We start from the raw sequence: 19015 nt of genomic DNA, 5'->3' as shown, positions 1-19015 counted from the left end.
ATCAAAAATTAATTATAAACACTTGAGTGTGTTTTCTGTTTAAGTATAGTTTTGGGCTTGGTATTCCCTTTATACATTGTCAAAATTATTATTACTACTATTTATGTTATGATAGCACCCAAAGCAGGCTATGGGCTCCTTTGTGCGAAGTGCTGTGCAAACATAGAGACAGGCACAATTCATGCCCCAGAGAGTCAGAGCTGATAAGGTATTATTTAAGGAACTCATAGTATTCTCCTGCAAAGTGCAGTAACTGTCCAGCTCGCGCTTAATGTTTTGTTAACTTAGTGCTTAGTTTTTGCTGTGTTAGTCTATGAAACTTGAGTATTTTAAAAGCTTAACTTTTAGTATATAGTATCTGAGTTTTTCCAGCCTCTCTGCTCAAGTTAATAATCTAGCCTTATGATCATGCTTGTTGATTGCCTCTGGAACATCTCAATATCCTTTCTGTACAAGGCTGCCAGATACTTAGTGGAGTATTGTAAATGTCTTAAGAAAAGTAGATAAACTTGTTTATTGACAGACATATGTTGGTGTTGATGGATTCATGATTTTGTCTCACACCCAGATTCCCTCTGTGTTTGTGTAATATATGGGCCTCAGTTTCCATGGGCTGTGCTGCCAATTTAGGATGCAACTCTGCAACTTGATTCAAACTCACAATAAGACTCATTGGGTTGCGAACACATACAAAACAGAAACAATAATGCTTGCTGAATCTTCTGCAAACTGAAACCTTTGAGTTCTGCACGTCACTGTTTGAGTTTTTTTTGAAACCCCCAAACCCTGACATCTTACTGGCTGGATTATTTGGATTCTGATTTTGTTTGTGAATTGGGACTAAGTTACATTACGTTTAGTTCAGTGAAGCAGTTATGTATGTTTTCATGTAAACACCTTTTTAAGAGGTTTCTTGAGGGTTTTTCTCTATTGTACACAGTAATAACTAGGCCTTATATATCGGTTTTCATTAGAAGATAATAAATTTTACTGGTTTAGTCAATAGGGGAGAAGTGGTAGATGTGATAAATCTTGATTTTTATTAAGGCTTTTGATGTAATATTCTCATAAGCAAACTAGGGAATGGTGATCTAGATGGAATTACTATAAGGTAGGTGTGCAACTAGTTGAAAGACTCAAAGAGTACTTAGCAATGGTTTGCTGTCAAACAGGGAGGATGCATCTAGTGGGGTACCACAACGGTCAGTCCTGTATCTGGTACTATTCAATATGTTTGTTAATGATTTGGATAAAGGAGTGGAGAGTATGCTTATAAAATCTGTGGATGACACCAAGCTGGGAGGGGTTGCAAGCGCTTTGGAGGACAGGATTAGAATCGAGAACGACCTTAACAAATTGGAGAATTGATCTGAACTCACCAAGTTTAAATTCAGTATACATAAGTACAAAGTACTGCATTTTAAGAAAGAAAAATCAAATGCATGGTTACAAAATAGGGAATAACTGACCAGGTGGTAGTAGTGCTGGAAAGGGTCTGTGGGTTACAGTGGTTCAGAGATTGAATATGAATCAACAATGTGATGCAGTTGCGAAAAAAGGCTAATAATGTTGTCGGGTGTATTCACAGGAGTGTCGTATGAAAGGCCTCAGCTGGAGTACTTTGTCCACTTCTGGGCACCACACTTTAAAAAGGTGTGGACAAAACAGCAAGAATTCAGAGCACAGCAACAAAATGATAAAAAGACTAGACAACCTGACCTATTAGGAAGGGGTAAAAAAAACTGGGCATGTTTTGTCTTGAGAAAAGAAGGCTGAGGGGGGGACTTGCTAACAGTTTTCATTATGTTACGGGCTGTTTAAAAGAGGATGGTGAACAATTTTTCTTCATGTCCATTGAAGGTGAGACAAGAAGTAATCGGCTTTATCTGCAGCAAGGGAGATTTGAGTTAGATATTAAGAAAAAATTTCTTACTATCACTTTAATTGAACTAATTAAATACAGAATAAATGGAGATCAGCCAAATATAATAACACCTATTTGTGGTAAACTGAGGGCCTGTCTACACTACTACTTAAGTCAATGCAACTTACGTCGCTCAAGGGTGTGAAAAAAGCCACTCCCTTGAGCGACGCAAGTTGCATCAATTTAAAGCGGTGTCCACAGTTCACTATGATGCTCTCCTGCTGACATAATTTCCACCTCTCATTGAGATGGAGTAATAATGCCGATGGACGAGCACTGTCCCGTTTCCATAGTGCGTCTTCACCAGATGCGCTACAGTGGCACAGCTGCATTTGTGCAGCTGTGCTGATTTAGTGTGGCAGTGTAGACTAGCCCTTAGTTAGATTATCATTTTAACAAACAAGTTTAGGATAATTATAGACCTAACAGGAAGCTGACTTTCAAATTATGATTTGGATGTTTCACCCCTTTTATTTTTTTAAGTAAAGAGTTCACCATTGACCATTTTTGCACAATACAAGAGTGGAAAAAGTCATTGGGTTGGATTCTCCATTACCTTGCAACCGTATCACAAGGGCTACTTTGCACAGCCTATATCTGTGCAGTGTCAGAGTAAAAACACTACCATTTGGATTTACACTCACTTTACACAGACTTTGAGATACATTTATTAGACAAAAGCCATGCATAAACTGAAGGAAGGCAGGCCTAGGTCAGCCCTAGTCAAATGCAGAGTGCAGTCTTCTCAACCTCAAACATTCAGGAATTCTTAGTCAACTTCCCAAAATCATGGGATTATTTTAAGCTTCATGAGATCTTAGAAAACAAATTTTTGACTCTGTATTTGCCTTTAAATTTTTTTCATCGAGTCTTCAGTGTTCATGTTGTCAAGCTTTTCTCTGGAACAAGGGCTAAAAACATACTTTATTTAAATGAAAACTACGATTCTCATGACTTCAGGAGCTGGGGGCTGCAAGAAAAAACAGCAAATATTGTGAGATTTACAATCAAATCATGAGTTGTCAATATGCAGTGAGCAGCTCAGCTGCCCCATGCTTTGAGGGCCCCTGAATTCCAGGGGTCAGACCCTCAGAGCACATGGCATGGTCAATTCTAGCTGGTCTCTGAAATCTCTTCACCCATTCTCTTTCTCAGAGCACAGAGAGAAGCAGCAGTGTGGTGCAATCGAAGCTGAAGAAACTCACTTTCTGCATCCTAGTGGTCCACTGCTCTGCTCACGTAGTTCAAACAGAATAGGGAAAGGGATTGGCACGTGACGGTATGCACTGTTCCACAGTCTCTGAGCATGCTTAATGTATTTAACCAGAGGTTCTGAAACCTTAATTCGTGGATCACTCAAGTCACTCCAGATGGTCAGCAAAAGGAGAAGCTTTGTGAACCAAATAATGAGAGATTGGGCAGGGATTTGAGAAGGATGTTGCTCCATGAAAGGAGCTTTTGCTAAGTGGTCCACAGCAGCATGTTGAGGTGAATCACTGACTGTTGTGACTAAGCAGTTTTCTATGCAATAACAGTTAATTTATCTCATAACACATAGTAACAGAGATTGTACCACAGTCCTTCCAAGTGTAAGCACATTGAAATAGTGATGAACTTGGCCCAAAAATCTGAGTGCATCTTTATATTTTTTATTTCCATCAGCGGTATTTTGGGAATTAAAAGTTGGGTATTGAGATTTATGGGAATGGCTCCTAATATCCTAATTTATTTTTTTTTTCTGACTCGCCTTTTGTCATATTTTGCAACCCTTCTGATTGTTGTAATATACAAGAGCTGACTCTTGGTGGTATTAATGGTTATTAATATTTATGGGTATTAATTTTACTGTCACAAATATGTGTTCTAGAAAAGGTTTCTCCGATAGTTAAAAGCTTACATAGTCATGCCAAACCTTTAACCACATAATAGTCTACAATTGTTCTGAAGGACAGTAATTATGTCTGAGGGGTACTAGTGCTATGCAACTTTGTTGGAATCTCACAAATCAAAAAGAAACCAAATAAGTAACTTCATCTCGATTTATGTCTTTTTGCCATGAGTGTTGAAATGTGCATATGTCTTGGACTTCAAGAATGTGACTTTTTCCCTTCCACTCCATTCCTCTGCTAAGTGTTTTGTTTCAAACAGGCTTAAAAGTCTCAATGTTTTTTGTTGACATGGACTCATGCTGTTATGTGCTGTTGGCAAAAAGGGCTCTTCATTCTTTGGTTACTTACTATTAAGTGGTTTTTTTTTCCCCTTCCATTTGGCAGAGTCTCAAAGTGAAAATGAAGATTACAAATGCTATTGTGGGCAGAGTGCTGAATGTCTGAGTTCCTGAAGACATTCTTATCCCATTTGTGTTAAATTTCACTATTGTCAGCTAGAATTTGCATGTAAAAATTATTTGACTGTTTCATGCTAGTAAGCCTCTTTTGAGATTATATACATTGCAGTAATGCTACTATTAAAAAATAAATACTATTGTAAGAAGAAAAATTGCAGCCATCTTTATTTGACACTTTCCTTAGGATAGGACTTGGTGCTGCTTCCATTCTCTTTTCAAGAAGAGAGTAGATGCAGGTAAAGCAACTACTTTTCACCCAGTTTAAACTGATTTTTTTTTTAAATCATGGATTGACCATGAACTCCATAAACCAGTGCAAAGACCTTGTTTAAATTAATCATAGTTAGACCCGGCATCTTAAATTTTACGGTCAAAGTTGCTAAAACCTCGGTAACACTCTTGGGGGGGGGGAGGGACTGCAAAACAGCTCTCACACTCCCCTGCCCATCCTCTCAGATGTAACCAGCTTTTGTCCACTCTCACCATGCCACTATGCATAAAGCCAACATTAGGATTTTGGGGAGGATCAGTGAGGTAATAATTTAGAAGAATTGTTTCATAACTCCATCACCTTGAGCCTTCTGCTGAAAGAGAGATGGAGTCCAAAAGTTTGTGCTGGGATCTCTATATAGCTGCCAATACTTTGTGCAGGTACTAAACAAGTTGCCTTTTTCTTTTAGGCCACAAACCCCAGGAATCATCTGGAGGCACAGAAGCTCTGTGCCTCTGTACCATCCTTTGTAGCTCCGCTCCTTAGCGTATGGCATCTCTGCTACTGATGGCTGCTACCTGAAACTGCCTTTGAAGGGGTGATTCTACTGCACAGTCAACCCTTTTTATGGAGGAAAAAGCATATGTGTATTTCACCCTTGCATAACTCAGAAATCTCTGAACAGGTTTCCCCTTGAACTTCAGGGCTGATAGCAGGCTTAGGAAAACTTTAGCTAAGCCAAAAATATCTTTGGAGAAAGTTAAGAGCTTACACAAACAGAAGGTTTGTAATGGAAGTCTCAAGGTAGCATACCCTATACCATCTATACTGAACAGAATAAAAGGGGTAAAATATATTTTGTAATATCATATGTGGTCTGCGCACATCGAAATGTTGTCCATCAGAGTCTAAATAGCCTGATTCAATACCAGTGTCATGCTGTTGTAACTGTACTGACTTCCATGGAGTTTACATCAACATCAAATTAGAGTAATGTAGAAATGAACTGGCCCTTTGATTTAAAAATTAGCTTTCCTTATGTCTTGAAAGAAATAGCTAATGCATGATGATGCAGGTTTTGGTGTATGAGTAAGCCAGCCAGGCACCAGAGGGAGCTCACCTTAACGAAAAAGTTCTGAGGAAATAATCCTCCTGAAGTGGAGCTGAAGGGCAGCAATCAACCTTTAGTAAACGAAAAGGTGAAAAATGAGCAGAGAACTGTTGAACTAAAACTTCTAATATGGCATTAAACCAGAGTAAAAACGTGCTGTTGCAGCATTTGACAATGTCTTTTTAAAATGGAGGGGAAAAAAACATTGAAAGTCAGGAAAATCTTTTTAAATTGGAAGAATAGCTGTAAATTGGGGGGAAAAAAACACCTTGGTTCTTGCTAGCAATTCCTGAGTACAAGATGAACACTTCTCAAACTGAACATAAAGCAGTGCATACAACTTCCTAGAAGGTTGTACTATACTATGCATCCACTGAATTACAAACATCATAAACCACAAGGACTTAGCTCTAGAGACTTAGACATGTTAGCAATCTCTCTGTAATTGAAATAGGTGCTTCCGAAACTTGTAATATATGCAGGATAAATTTCAGAAGTTGTTAGGCTTTAGGCTGTTTGAAGAAAGGCAGAGAGGGTACATGAGATGAGGAGGAAGATTAGTGTGGGTACAATGTCTAACAATGAATTTGTTCTCTTTTTAAAAATGAGATTTTTCAGGAATTTGAAGCAAATTCACACTGTACAAAAACTTAGTGGTTCTCTAAAATATTAACAGATCTATAGCTGCACAGCTCAGGATGCTTTTTGACCAGGTGTGAGTAATACCTGCTGTTTGCCTGCTGATGAGACTTCCTTCTTATGGAAAAAAGTCTCTATCCCTTTCCTCCATCCTCTGATCCCTGCATAAATAAAACCCAGCTCTTTGGTTATGTTCTGCGAGCAAAGTTCAGCCTTGACATGAGGACACACATCTTTATCCACTCCAATGACTTGCCCTGCTTAATCCATCTCTGAATCTACTGTTGTCTACAGTCTTGTGATATTTGGAGGTTTTAAATGTCACCTAATCTCTGTGTTTCTGCCTTCCAGCTTATGAATTTTTCCTCATTCAAAATGTCCATCTTTTCCAATGGGGTTGAAACCAAGGAAGATGGCTGCCATTTTCCTACAGTCCTGGCATGTAGACGTGAGGCTGTCTCTAATAGAGATCGGTTTCAGACTAGCAGCCGTGTTAGTCTGTATTCGCAAAAAGAAAAGGAGGACTTGTGGCACCTTAGAGACTAACAAATTTATTTGAGCATAAGCTTTCATGAGCTACAGCTCACTTCATCGGATGCATCGAAAGCTTATGCTCAAATAAATTTGTTAGTCTCTAAGGTGCCACAAGTACTCCTTTTCTAATGGAGATGGGCCTATTCTCAGTGTTTTTTAAAGGGAATTGAAACTATGATACCCCAAGGAGAAACCTACAGATGTGGTCTGACAGGCTAGCCTCCTGGACCAGGAGCTCAGGGGAGGAGGGTCTTGCGGGTCAGATGTGGCCCAGGGGCCATAGTTTGCCCACTTCTGCTAGGGTGTCCCCACTCCAGGGTGCTTTCTCTGCAGTGATGATAATCTTAGTTGGTTTTACTTTTTTCCTTATTGCCATCACAGCAAAAACACTGCTATGCAGAAGATGGAGCCTTGATTAGTTTCTTCTTAAGTTTCCCTTTGTGTTGGAATTGAGACTAAAAAGAGGAATGCAGAAAGAAAAACAAAGGGAGAAAAGGAAAACATGATGATGGGAAAGGTCCATAAAGAGAAATGGAAGAAGAAGAGGAATGAGTGAGAGGCTGAGAACAAAAAGGTGTAGTGCTGATCCTAAAACCGTAATCCTTTTCAACATGGGTAATTTTGACATCAAAGATTGTGTGGCCATGTGAATCAATACTGAGCTACTAGAACTTTGTTTTCTGCTACAGTGGAATAGACTAATTTTGTTCTCTCACCTGTTTTCTTATGAGTGCTCTATATCTGTTAAAAACAAAACAAACAAAAGGAAGCTTTTGCATAACACTTTCATCTGTCTCTCATTCTTCCAAGGTAACTTACCTGTTAGATGGTGGCTCTATGGCCCATGAAGATTTTTGTGGACATGTTGGTAGATTGAACCCAGGAGATTTACAGGTATGGGAAAGTGGGAAGAAAGGAATCATTGACATCTTAATCCTAAACAATGATTATTTGTGCCTTTTCATTTGAATTTGTGAAGAACCTACGGCTGAGGAACACTACCCCTCTTTCTGTAATAAGAGAAGTTGAAACTGGCTGCTTTTAAACTCAGCCACTATATTGCACTCTGTTGTCATATGGTTAGATAAATTCCCAGCATGCCATATTACTGTGGGAAACTTCATATTTTATCTATTTAAAATCTCTGCTAAAGTAGATTAACAATAAATTATATTTTCAATGCAGCACTTCAACATTTGAAATCAATAGATAAACTAAATGTTAGGAAAGATTATTGTTTATCTAATCTGTCTTCTAACCAGACAGAAGCTTTAGTTATATTAACTTGTCCAATTTAATGAAATTTGAGTGTGTTCTCCATTTTCTAAAATTTAATGTCTGTGTTGTGTATTCTGTTCCTTCTATAACATCTTTCTAGTGGATGACAGCTGGGTGGAGTATTCTTCATGCAGAGATGCTCTGCTCAGAGGAACCAGCACATGCTCTGCAACTCTGGTTCAATTTGAGAAGTTCAGAGAAAATGGTGGAACCACAATACCAAGAACTGAAAAACAAAGACGTCCCCAAGCCCTCCAAGAATGGTGTGACTGAGTCCGTCTTTTCAGGAGAGGCAGTGGGTGTAAAGGTAAACTGTGATCATTGGTACAATTGGTGACTATGTACAAGTAATATCTACATTTGAAGCTTTAACTATTTATCGTATATTTGCTGACAAGTTTAAACATCAAATGTTTTGTCAGCTCACTTTTGTTGTGAAAGGAGAGATCCTGTGAGTTTCATAAACATTCTTTGAAGGTTGCAATTATATGGTAATTGTTCTGTCTTGTCTTTTCTGTTTGGTAAGATATGTTTCTTGTAAGAAAATGCTGCATTACATGTTATTCCCTTATGTAATGTACTATAAATCATGCATGTGACACAGTTCTCCACTCAAAAAGAGCAAAGTCTGTGTGCTAGGCAGAAGATTCCTTGGCCTTTTGGAGGGATGCAGTTAACTGTCAGTTAACAGGCCCTAAAACAAGAAATGTTGTTGCAGCCCTTACTCACATGCGTAGTCCCTTTTAATTCAATGGGACCACTTGCATGAGTAGGGCTATTCAATATAAGGGTTGCAAGTTCAGGCCCTTAAACGTATATGAAGAGCTAAATAATGTTTCTGCAACAGGCTGGCAGTTCATCTGAAGCAACCCATCCTGTTAGCAAGGTTTGCTCTTGTTGGGATCAAAGCAAGTTGGGAAAGGCAGGTGCTTAACTGTTCAGCTGCAGTAGTGTGTGGAGAGGGCATAGGGATCTCAATTCTCTAATCCCGTGTTCAATCCCATGTTGGGGGCAAACACCTTTTGCTGGGATGCACAAGTGGTGTGGTGAGCAGGCTAGCTAGTGGTGCCAGCAACAGTATAGTGGACCCTGCGGGCCTCATTCTATCATGCCTGGTGCTTTGTGTAATCATTGACTTCTGTGCAGAGTGGGTGTGAAATGCATCAGTTCAGAATAGCAGCATTTCATACTCCACTAACACAGATGCAAATGATTATGCAAGGCATTGGGGAATCAGGCCCAGAATGATCATGTCTGCTTGGAGCCATGACCCGAACCACCCAGAGTGGCTGCACTGTGAGGAGCACGTAGCAAATGGCTCTTCTGGGCACAGCCCCACATTTCCAGCACCCTCAACAGACTGTGTCTCTTTGGAAGTCATAACGCTTCAAGCCGTCTCTGCTCTCACCTTTGCAAAAGGCAAAACAAGTTCCCATAGTCTCTGTACTCACTGGAGTCCAGCTGTATTTAAACCTTCTTTTTAAAATTTTGGCTGACTAACTGAATGTTGGCTGAATATATATTGACTAGGCCTGATTCCCCCACTGCCTTGCCCTTTGTATGGTCATGTAACATTTCTGAATCAAAATGGTAGCATTTTACAGCCATTCTGCACAAGGGGTAAGGCAGTGGAGAATCAAGCCCTGAAACTATTCATAACATTTTCCCTGCTGACACTTCACAACAATGGATATCACTATTGTGCATGAAGTAAAACTTCACGTTAATGTTCGGTTAAAGGAGAATTTGGGGACTTTAGACCTGTAAATTTCTTTTGACAGATCTTAGTGTGTACTTGTAATTCCTATTAATGGGAATTACATGCAGCAGAAGGAAAGCTGTAAAATGCTTAGATTTGTACTGGAAAAAGCAAGTTTTTGCAAACAGTGACCAGACAAGAACTGGTACCAGAGCAATTTCTAGATATTATTAGGGCAATTTGAAATATCAAACTCAACTTATTTGTTAAATCTATGTGATTATGAAGTGTCTATTCCCTGTGTTTTTCTTTCAGCCACAAGTAGACTTGTTGTGGAATGGACGCCAAGTAACCAATGAAATATTATTGTTTCACATTTCAAGTTCTGCTTTGAACTCATATTTACTAAAACCAGGAAAATTTAATATAATTAAATCTTGGTTATTTTCATGGCAAACGATGAAGGTTCATAATCTTGGAATTTGAATCAATCTTTTTATTAGGTTTTTTATAAGCTAGTTAAATTGCACATAAATCTAGCAGCATATGAAAAAAATTGAGCCAATGTCCTCATATACATAATGTTACTAAGAGAAGACATGCCTTTGTAATCTACTGGAATGTGCATTGTAAAGGAAGACTGAGCTTTTGTCTTTGCACTGAATCAATGTGATCTTTTAATCAGACAAGGTTACAAAGAAAAAACAAACTACACAGCTGGTTAGGCTGGGGCCAACTGCCCACATGTAGTGCTTGTGAGCCCGTCACCTCCCTTTCCAAGGTGAATCCTGACGACTCCATTTTGCCTCTACATTCCACTGCTCTCATTAAACTGACCATTACCTTGTAGAAGCAGGGCAGCAGACAGTTGTCTCTTTCAGAAGTGCTTGTATATTTTCCATCCATAACTAGGGACAGTTCAATCTTGATGCCCATTGAAATCTGGGCCTCACATGGGACTGCCAAGAAATCACACGAGCTGGAGTGATTACATCAGTCCTACTTGAATCCTTGTACCACCTCCCTCCTTTCTACTGCATCAAATTTGATCTTTGATCCTTGCTGTCAGGGCCCTGCAGGTATGCTCCTGCCTAATTATCCAACCCTTAATTCAATAAGGCTGCATGGGTGGTGTAAGCAGGGTGGAATTTGGCCATCAGATTGTACCCTTTTGGGTCCAGAAAACTTGTTGTCTTACCCTACTTGACTGTAAATCACCTAGTACGTTTTGGCACTATATAATTTTATATTGGGAGGTGGGTTGGAAGAGAACAGTCAACACGCTTGGACAACTCTTCTAGCAAGTCCATACTTGCATCTTTTAAAAGAATGATTCCTAGTCCCCTACTAAGAGCAAGTATGGCTGGTCATTTCCTAACTAAGGAAGTGTGAAGTAACTGGTTCCATCTGTAGCTGCAGACATTTAAATGAAGAGATGGGTGTGACAGGATCCCCAGGGTGCATCCATGGGACCGTTATGCCCCCTGAACTCTCTCCAGCCTAAGCCATCTCTCTCAATGCCTTGCTAGTGACCAGCAGCAAACCCCTCCAGGTGCTGTTATCACTCAGCACAACTGCATGTGGACCCAACACCCATTAGATTGCATGAATGCTCCCAGAGCCATTCATGAATCACACAGAGAAAGGCACCAGTGCAATCCCCCGGCACCAGCTCCCAGCATTGTACCCCAGGAATATACAGTCTTGCACTCCTCAAGGCAAGCTATGTACATTTATTAATTGGTTCACCACCTCATCAATGAAAAGTGGATATACACCGCCTTTGCAAAACCTGAGCAGATCTGCCCCACAAACCCACTGGTAAAGATAAGCAGTAAAACAAATTTATTGACTACAGAAGATAGATTTTAAGTGATAGACAAAAAGTCAGAGTTAGTTACCAAAATAAAATAAACTATATAAGCACACAATCTAAACTCTCAACCCTATTAGACTGGGCAACATCTAGATTAAGCAGTTTTTCTCATCCCACTGGATATTGCAGTCCTTAATATACAGATCTGGCCCAGGTTTACGGGACATTCTCCTTTGTTGGAGTCTTGTCTTTGTCTTTGTTGATTGCAGCAAAGGTGGGGGAAGGAGAAAGGCCCAGCATGTGGCCACCGTGTTCTGTTTTATACTCTTAGTCCCATGTGCTTGGGGAACACAAATCCAGGCATGTCTGGGGGGTATTGCTGAGTCTCCGGGCAAGGTTGAGCATTTCTCCTGGTGTGGCCTCATGCAGGTGAGTCATTGAATTGTAGCTCCCTTATTGGACAATGGTTGTTGATGGTTTTTTTGACACCCTGCTCAGGTGTTGGTTACTTTCTTTGTTATTGCTTCTGGGGAGCTAATATCTGGCTGATTCCCCAATGTACAGCATGTTTTAGTGACAACCATATAACACAATTCTCATAACTTCATATGCATTAAAGATATACATATATGGATAGAGAAATGACTTTCAGCAGATCATAACCTTTCCCCTGATACCTTATAAGGCATGCTTTATATGTAAGATCATGATATAAAACTGAGGAATATGGGGGTTACAGGACGCTCCCCCAAGGTATAGAATGTCACAATGGGGAAAAAGTAAACAGTTTCAGGAACACTCAGTAAGCCATAATCATCTTGTTGTGTTTTTTCTTATCATTTTTTTGTTTTTGTGATTGGTGCAATGTCTGTGTGGAATGTTGAGCAGGAATGAGTTAACTTTTCTGCTACACAAACATAACTTGGTGCAGGTACTCCATTTCTGTTAAAGCTGCTCTTGAGACATAGAGAATGTACATGGTAGCATAGAGTATGGAATGTCTGTCACCTTCTCTCAGTGGATATCAATGAACAAGGAAATAGGTTTTTGGGGAGTGGCTTTGCAGATGATAGCCTGCTACTATGGGTCCCCTGAAAGGCATTCATTGTGAACATCTTCTACAATATTTTCTACAAACTAGTATTTTATTTATTCCACAGGTTCCTTTATTTTAAGAAGTAGATACTCTCCCAAGGAATATCCATATTTCAAAGTCAAACTGTTCCCCAGGAGCTTGGATCATACAACTACAAGCATGAAGTGCTGCAACTTCATTTGTAACTCAAAATTGCCAAACAAACAGTGCTGCAGAATGCACACAGCTCAATTGGTCCAAAATCTTAGTAATGTTGATCTTGCCTGTGCTCTTGCTTATTCAGGGTGCAAGTCCTTGACATAGGGCTTGTCTTCACTATGGAGGTAAGTCGACCTAAGTTACGCTACTCCAGCTACATGAATAATGTAGCTGGTGTCGATGTAATTTAGATCAACTTACCCTGGTGTCTTCACTGCATTGCATCAACAGGAGCCGCTCTCTGATTGACTTCCCTTACTCTTCTTGGGGAGCGGGAGTCCTGGGGTCGACTGGAAAGTGCTCTGCCATTGATTTAGCAGGTCTTCACTAGACCCACTAAATCAGTCTCTGCTGCATCGATTGCAGCAGTGTCTATCTCCTTGTAGTGAAGACCAGCCCATAGTTACCCGGAATTACATTCCCACCTATTAGGATGGGATCAAATATACTCTTACTCTTACAAAATAAAAATATTTGACTCACTACAGCATCATTATCAATATAATGGATAATAGTGAGAATCTAAACACATCTGGTGCTCCACATTTGTACCTGGTGCTACAAAAATATGAATTTACAGTAGGACCTCACCACTAGAGCAACAGAAGATGGAACTGGTCTACAAAGGTTGTGCATAATATTGTGTCAGAGATGCAGTACAGAAATGATACTGGTTTTCTTCCAAATGGAAGAATTTATCTTATGCTATAAAGAAAGACCACTTATTCTCTGACTCATGATTTGACTGGATTTTTTTGTGGAGATTGTGCCGTTAGAAGCTGCTCAGCCAGGTAGAGGATACATAGATGCTTGGATATCCAAGGTGTTCTTTTGCCACTGCTAGGTAGTTTGTGGAGCCTCTTCTATCTATAGAGAAACTAAAAGGGACTACACTGCTCAGATGGAGCAGACTTTCAGACAACACAGGCCATCCACATATACTCCTCTATAAAACATCTTCTGCTGTTTCCAGCCATAGTGTTTAGAACCCACATACTTGAGGTCTGCCCTCATGGAATAATAGCCTGTCAACTAAAACAAAGGCTGTAGAATGTACTGATTGCACAATAGGATGGTTACTAAACAAATACACCAGAAAAGTGCTATATTATTTAGTTTTTACAAAACACATCAATTAAAAGTTCTCAGTCTAAATTCGTGGTTAAGATGGGAGAAGAGGCAGCTGCAAGAGAGAAGGAAGAAAAGCCCTGACAATTTTGATTCCTTCAGTTGCTATGGCCAAAAGAAACTGGTGGGGTTGGGGCTGAGGCTCTTTGCATGGTATTACCTTGCACTAAACAGCAAATCCTGCATGGGGGCATGTGTGCAGCCACTGCCTTGCAGAAGTTTCTGAATTTCAGAGCTGAGTGTATTAGTACTCCTAAGTGTGAGAGATCTATACTGACAATATCTGAAGTAGTAATAAACCTTTCGACAACACCAAGTCCCTTAAGAGTAAAAAATCAATGGGACAGTCTCAGACTTCCAAATAGCCAACTGTCTTCTAGCCAAAATTCAGTGCTCTGCTTAAAAATAATCTCTTAAATAGTCATTGGAATAGAAGAATGGTGACTAAGACGATAAATTGCAGGCACTGGGTCTATTGCTACACTCAGAATGTTGGACAGAGTGTCAACTTTTGCCTGCCAAAAACTCTGTATTTTGTTGCAGGAGCAAGTCCAGCAGCAGGGAGTATCCCTTGATGATCTGCATTTAGGAAATCAGTCTGAGAACCTGAAATCTATCACATTAAAAAGCAAAATCCACAAAAAATAAACTACATTGGTGTGTACCTTGTAATAACAGTATTTGTTCAGGTATACCTACAGGTATTCTCTTCTCACTCTGGAGAGGTAGCATCTGTTGTGTAGGGGGCGCAATATACTGGAAACTATCCACAACTCATTTTGGGTGTCTCCCTAACTCTCTCTTTTTACACATAGACCATAAGAAATAAATCTGTTCTGTAAGACTTCCATGCTATGCAGATATGAAACTATTAAAGTGGGGAAACTCCTTTTTTTCAAAATAGAATGATGTAGAAAAGGAAGATCAGATGCTTCTGTTCTTCCTATCCGAACACAAGAACAAGGGGGAAATTCAGTGAAACTGGAAGGTGATAAATTCCAAACTGACAAAAGGAAATACTTTTTATGCAATGTGTAATTAGGCTGTGGAACTCATTGCCACAGGAAGTTGCTGAAGCCAAAAAATAATAAGATTCAAAGCAGGACTGGAAATTGTATAGAGATAACAAGAATATCCAGAGTTATGTTTATTGCTAACAAAAATTTTGGAAAGGATTTTAAACCTCATGCCACAGAGCTGAAGCCAGTCACTAACTATTAGAGATCAGGACAAGACCTAACGTGGGAGGCCAATTATACAACATCTTTCTGATATGGGGTTCTGACACTATCCTCCGAAGTGCCTATTGCTGGCCATTGCTGGAGACAGGGTATTGGACTAGGTAGATTTTGGGTCTGATCCAGTATGACAATTCCTTTGTACACAGCACATAGAAACAAAGGGACAGTTTCCACCATACCTCATTTGAAATGAGCTAAAATTCCCATAGACGACTCAAAGTATGTTAGGTTTCAGTGTAGCAGCTGTTTTAGTCTGTATTCGCAAAAAGAAAAGGAGTACTTGTGGCACCTTAGAGACTAACAAATTTATTTGAGCATAAGCTTTCGTGAGCTACAGCTCACTTCATCGGATGCATTCAGTGGAAAATACAGTGGGGAGATTTATATACATAGATATCATGAAACAATGGGTGTTACCATACACATTGTAACAAGAGTGATCACTTAAGGTGAGATAATACCAGCAGGAGAGAGGCGGGTGCGGGGGGAACCTCTTGTAGTGATAATCAAGGTGGGCCATTTCCAACAGTTGACAAGAATGTCTGAAGAATGGTGGGGGGTGGAATAAACATGGGGAAATAGTTTTACTTTGTGTAATGACCCATCCACTCCCAGTCTCTATTCAAGCCTAAGTTAATTGTATCCAGTTTGCAAATTAATTCCAATTCAGCAGTCTCTAGTTGGAGTCTGTTTTTGAAGTTTTTTGGTTGAAGAATTGCAACTTTTAGGTCCGTAATCGAGTGACCAGAGAGATTGAAGTGTTCTTCAACTGGTTTTTGTATGTTATAATTTGTGATGTCTGATTTGTGTCCATTTATTCTTTTATGTAGAGACTGTCCAGTTTGACCAATGTACATGGCAGAGGGGCATTGTTGACACATGATGGCATATATCACATTGGTAGATGTGCAGGTGAACGAGCTCTGATAGTGTGGCTGATGTGATTAGGCCCTATGATGGTGTCCCCTGAATAGATATGTGGACAGAGTTGGCAATGGGCTTTGTTGCAAGGATAGGTTCCTGGTTTAGTGGTTCTGTTGTGTGGTGTGTGGTTGCTGGTGAGTATTTGCTTCAGGTTGGGGGGCTGTCTGTAAGCAAGGTCTGGCCTGTCTCCCAAGATCTGTGAGAGTGATGGGTCGTCCTTCAGGATATCACACCATCCCTTCAGCATAGTCGCCCCATATTTCCTATGTCCTGGGATGGCATTCATCACCTGACCCAGTCCTTGCCTTCCTCCATGCGCACACACATTCACAAAGGACTGACTGTGGTATATACCTGTGGCTGTTTGTCACTCAGGAACTGCAATGCTGCAGATCAGGGGTGGGGAGAGGGAGGAAATAAATGAAATAAGCGGTGGTCATGTATACTAGTGGGGCAACAAAGGAAATAGCAAAGCATGCTCCACAGTGTACATTACTGCGTAGTGTGTCTCTTGTTTTGCCACTATATTTTTGTGGTATCTCCAACCAAAGCTAAACATTATTGCTCTGTGTCAGCATTGCTGGATTCTCCTGGTCTGCAGAATGTGTCTTGGAGCTTGTAGCAACTTGGCACATGCAGACAGTGCTGTTGGAACTGTTTGTTTCCAAGAAAATTGAGGTAATTTTTCAGTGTGGGAGAATGTTAGTGTTTGTGGGTCACTGTTGTTCTGACTTGGTTTATAAAGCTGCATGTGGCGCTCTCTGTTGTCCAAACTGAATTCAAGGTCAATGAGATCATTGCAAACATGCCCCATATGTAGAGTGTGAACTAAATGGAAGCTTTGAATTCAGATTTATTACTTGATCATCCAACTGACTGGTAATTCCCTAACACTGACACACTGCACTGATTCTGATAGCCAATATCAGAGGGTAGCTGTGTTAGTCTGTATCCACAAAAACAACAAGGAGTCTGGTGGCACCTTAAAGACTAACAGATGTATTTGAGCATAAGCTTTTGTGGGTAAAAACCCCACTTCTTCAGATGCATGGAGTGAAAATTACAGATGCAGATATAAATATACTGACACATGAAGAGAAGGGCGTTGCCTCACAAGTGGAGAACCAGTGTTGACAGGGCCAATTCAATCAGGGTGGATGTAGTCCACTCCCAACAATAGATGAGGAGGTGTCAATTCCAGGAGAAGCGAAGCTGCTTCTGTAAAGGAAAATAACAGAACATCGCTCGCCATCACGTACAGCCCCCAGCTAAACCTCTCCAGCACATTATTAAAAATCTACAACCTATCCTGGAAAACGATCCCTCACGCTCCCAGACCTTGGGAGACAGGCCAGTCCTCGCTTACAGACAGCTCCCCAACCTGAAGCAAATACTTATCAGCAACTACACATCACACCACAGAAACACTAACCCAGGAACCAATCCCTGTAGCAAACCTCATTGCCTACTCTGTCCCCATATCTACTCTAGCGACACCATCAGAGGACACAACCACATCAGCCACACCATCAGAGGCTCATTCACCTGTATGTCTACTAATGTTATATATGCCACCATGTGCCAGCAATGCCCCTCTACCATGTACATTGGCCAAACCAGACAGTTCTTATGTAAAAGAATAAATGGACACAAATCAGACAGGAAGACACATTTAGGCCCTGACCCTGCAGTCGGATCTTTGCAGGTGGGTCTTTGTGCCTGTGTGTAGCCCTGGTTCCTTGCATGGACACAAGGATCCACCTATGGGGATGTGACTGCATTAGTTAAATAGCTGATAATCTCTTTCCCTTCTGTGTGTTGGAAAGGGGACTGGGCGGGGAGGTGTTTGGTGTTTTTTTGAGAGAAGAACAGAACACTCTATCCTCTTATATAAATATTTCAGTCCCATTTCATAGACCAGCTTGTCAGACCAGTATCACTCAATGTGGGTAAGAGATTAAGGCCCTCAATCTCGTATCAGGATTTTCAACAGCAGACCCCCTGCACTAGTATGATGTCCCATGGAAGCAGGGGTCCACACTAGCAGATCCCGATGCAGGACTGGGGCCTGACATGGCTCTATACAGGAGTTAGTGGCCTGCAGTTGAGCCACCACATTCACACTGAGGTTTTTGCTATCTAGATAGTGACAATGGACAAAAGACTTTCATTTTAAAAAAAAAAAAAAAAGCACACAGGGTAAATGCCCACTCAGTTCTCTCAGGTCTGTGCTCAATGGAAGTCTTTGAACCAATACAAGATAAACAGCTGTTGCCCAGCCTGCAAATAAAGTGTGAAATCTGATATGGCTTTGGACCCCTTTGACAAATGGTAATTGTAATGTGGGTACTTACATTTCACTCCTGGTAGCTTGTTTGTTCAATGATCTCATTATTAGTATTAAGGATTTTGCACAATCAGAAGTAAATTATAGGAAATACTGCTTTTGAAATTCTTCTGGTCAGGATGTGCATTTTTATTAGATTACCTCATCCTTGGAGAGAGAAGAGCAGGTCTGTCCAAAGTGGATTCTGATATAGAAGGCTGGCTGCCAGACATAGTTTCAGTTTCTGGGTTTACACTCTCTAGCATGTAGTAGAGTTGAATGATTTGATTTCAATGACTGGTGTGTCCAACACAACAAAATACAGAAAAGTGGAAGCCACTGTCATCAGGGTTAATCATTTTGAATTTAAAGTTTATTTTAACTAGAAAATATACTAGACTTGTTGACATTGAATGCCCTCTGGCAAGAATTCAGCAGGTCCACATGGTAGTGTTTATTTTTTTTCCCCTTATAAAAAGAATGATCATCTCAGTTTCTTTCTTTCTTTCTACATACCTCTGCTCCTGATGAGCCAGTGGTGCA

The 19015-nt window shown here is 40.3% G+C and overlaps 1 protein-coding gene across 1 annotated transcript in view; it reads left to right on the top strand.

The window, feature by feature from the left end:
• Positions 1-4501: 4501 nt before the first annotated feature.
• Positions 4502-19015, top strand: part of PIR (pirin) — a 52994-nt gene continuing 38480 nt past the window's right edge. The window contains 3 exon segments of the mRNA XM_038393455.1: positions 4502-4507; positions 7577-7660; positions 8145-8351. Of these exon segments, the coding sequence (XP_038249383.1) occupies positions 4502-4507; positions 7577-7660; positions 8145-8351 (297 nt within the window).

The sequence above is a fragment of the Dermochelys coriacea genome, chromosome 1 (genome assembly GCF_009764565.3).
Source record: "Dermochelys coriacea isolate rDerCor1 chromosome 1, rDerCor1.pri.v4, whole genome shotgun sequence".
Taxonomy (NCBI): Eukaryota; Metazoa; Chordata; order Testudines; family Dermochelyidae; genus Dermochelys; species Dermochelys coriacea.
The sequence above is the reverse complement of the archived record's forward strand: the minus strand, read 5'-3'. Positions and strand labels throughout refer to the sequence as shown.